A 2,251-nucleotide genomic window follows, 5' to 3' on the forward strand; every position below is an offset into this window, starting at 1 on the left:
TGGTCAGTGTTCCATGTATTACTAAATGTTCTTATGAAATCGTTATTCTTGGTTTTTGTAGCCAACTTTACAACCAACTATCAAATAGTATTTTTAACCATTTATTCTTAAGAACATATAATATTTTATTTAACAAAAAACAAGAGATTGTCTAAACACAAAGGCTTCTGTTTAACTGTTGACAAAGTTATTTGATGAATCACAACTGAAAACAACGTGTTAATCAGCATGAATCAGGTTTATTTTCACACATATTTAGGTGTTTATACTGCAGCGGATAACTAAATCTTATTGTTTCACAAAAAAGAACAAAAAGTACTACCGAAAATTATATCCGTTCATTTCTTTCGGAAAAAAATAAAATATTTTGAAGAATAGAAACTTTAGAAAGTAACTTTCATTTACAGATTTGTGTTGAAGATGTTTTCGCACCGTCGTAATACTGAAAATTTGTTTGCAGCCAGTTGATGACGTTTCCTTTGTTTTCTTTTTCCACACAACAAGGTAAAGATTTGCACTCTTTATTAAGGCAAGACCCAACGCGGATAATTTGACTGCTGGTCAAAACTTCGTCCCAGAGCATTAGTTGAGTTATTTCGCCAACCAAGGTTTGACTTGGATTAAAGCCTCCACCCAAAGTGTCTTGTTCCTGGCCCACAACCAATATGCCTCCTGCTCGGACTGACATCCCACTGGCTATGCCGTTTACCTCATTGTTGCATAGATCTTCGTCAACAAACAGTTGAACTCTTCCTGTAACACTCATCCACGTGAGACAAACATCGTGCCATACACCTGTAGATAAATTTGGACACTGCAGTACTGCCAAGTTGTTAGCGACTCGCAAGGCTATGCTTACTGGTGCGTTCATGTTAGCGGTGAGGATAATTTCATTACTGTCAGGACCAGATCCAACTGCGTAAGAAACAATGTAGCTCTCAACGTTAGCAGCGCTTTCTATTTTCAATCGCAAACACAGAGTAAACTCAACCAAGCGTGGTAGGGATGGAACCATTACCATGCGAGGAAACATAGTGGAGTTGGAGGGCGGAAACTCTACCTTCACGGCGTCTTCTCCTCTCCTAAGGCCACTGATAGCTACAATCGTCCAGGACATTGTTATGACTGCAAAAAACAAAGATGTTTTTGCCATACTGTTGAAAGTTCTTACTGAACAAGTTTAGGAAACTCTGGACTAGAAGAAAGCACGATGTAACACTGGCTATAAGTACTGGTGATTACAGAAGTAGCATTAAGGACCTTTTATACTTTTTACCATCTGTTGGAAAAGCCAATTATAGAAATGTTAGAAAATAAAATCTGGCGGAGTTGCACTACAATTCTCACATATGGTATTGGTTAGCTAATGTGATTTGATACGTCACCTTGCAACTGTCATTTTGAAGCACTTGTATTCCTCGTATTTCAAAGTGATTTATCAAACACTTGGTAGTAATAGGACTGGATTGTTCTTGGGTATTAAATACTTTAAAGAGCAAAAATTTATTGATAGCAATTAATAAAAACTTTCTGGGACACTGCATAACAGCAAGGGATGTTTCTGATTGCGAATGACGGGGCTCGGCATGGCCAGGTGGGTTAAGACGTTCGACTCGTAATCCGAGGGTCGCAGGTTCGAATCTCCGTAGCACCAAACACGCTTGCCCTCTCAGCCGTGGGGGCGTTATAATGTTATGGTCAATCCCATTATTCGTTGGTAAAAAAGTAGCCCAAGAGGTGGTGGTGGGTGGTGATGACTAGCTATCTTCCCTCTAGTCTTACACTGCTAAATTAGGGACGGCTAGCGCAGATAGCCCACGAGTAGCTTTGCGCAAAATTCAAAAACAAACAAACAAACAAGCGAATGACCTCTAATTGTTTACGATAGAAACAGAGCTAGAAAAATTACGTGAATGAACATTCCATATCTTTCACACGTGATATTCTATACAAATTGTATTTTTCTATTTTTAGCGCAAAGCTTTACGATTGGTTCACCGTACTGAAAGTTCCGTAGGATTGATCCCAACGTTTTAACGTCATAAGCTCTGAAACTTACAGCTAAATTGCTGGGAGGTATCGCAGAAACGATTTTGTTAATTTTTTGAATTTCGCGCAAAGCTACACGAGGGCTATCTGCGCTAGATGTCCCTAATTTAGCAGTGTAAGACTAGAGGGAAGGCAGCTAGTCATCACCACCCACCGCGCCAACTCGTGGGCTACTCTTTTACCAACCAATAGTGGAATTGAC

The 2,251-nt window shown here is 39.5% G+C and overlaps 1 protein-coding gene across 1 annotated transcript; it reads right to left on the minus strand.

The window, feature by feature from the left end:
- Positions 1 to 219: 219 nt before the first annotated feature.
- LOC143235138 (C-reactive protein 1.4-like) lies at positions 220 to 1,253 on the minus strand. The gene has a single exon (XM_076472992.1). It carries the CDS (start codon positions 1,151 to 1,153, stop codon positions 398 to 400), a length of 756 nt encoding a protein of 251 aa, XP_076329107.1. The 5' UTR covers positions 1,154 to 1,253; the 3' UTR covers positions 220 to 397.
- Between the last annotated feature and the right edge of the window lie 998 nt (positions 1,254 to 2,251).

Source organism: Tachypleus tridentatus, chromosome 12 (assembly GCF_004210375.1).
Source record: "Tachypleus tridentatus isolate NWPU-2018 chromosome 12, ASM421037v1, whole genome shotgun sequence".
NCBI classification, from domain to species: domain Eukaryota; kingdom Metazoa; phylum Arthropoda; class Merostomata; order Xiphosura; family Limulidae; genus Tachypleus; species Tachypleus tridentatus.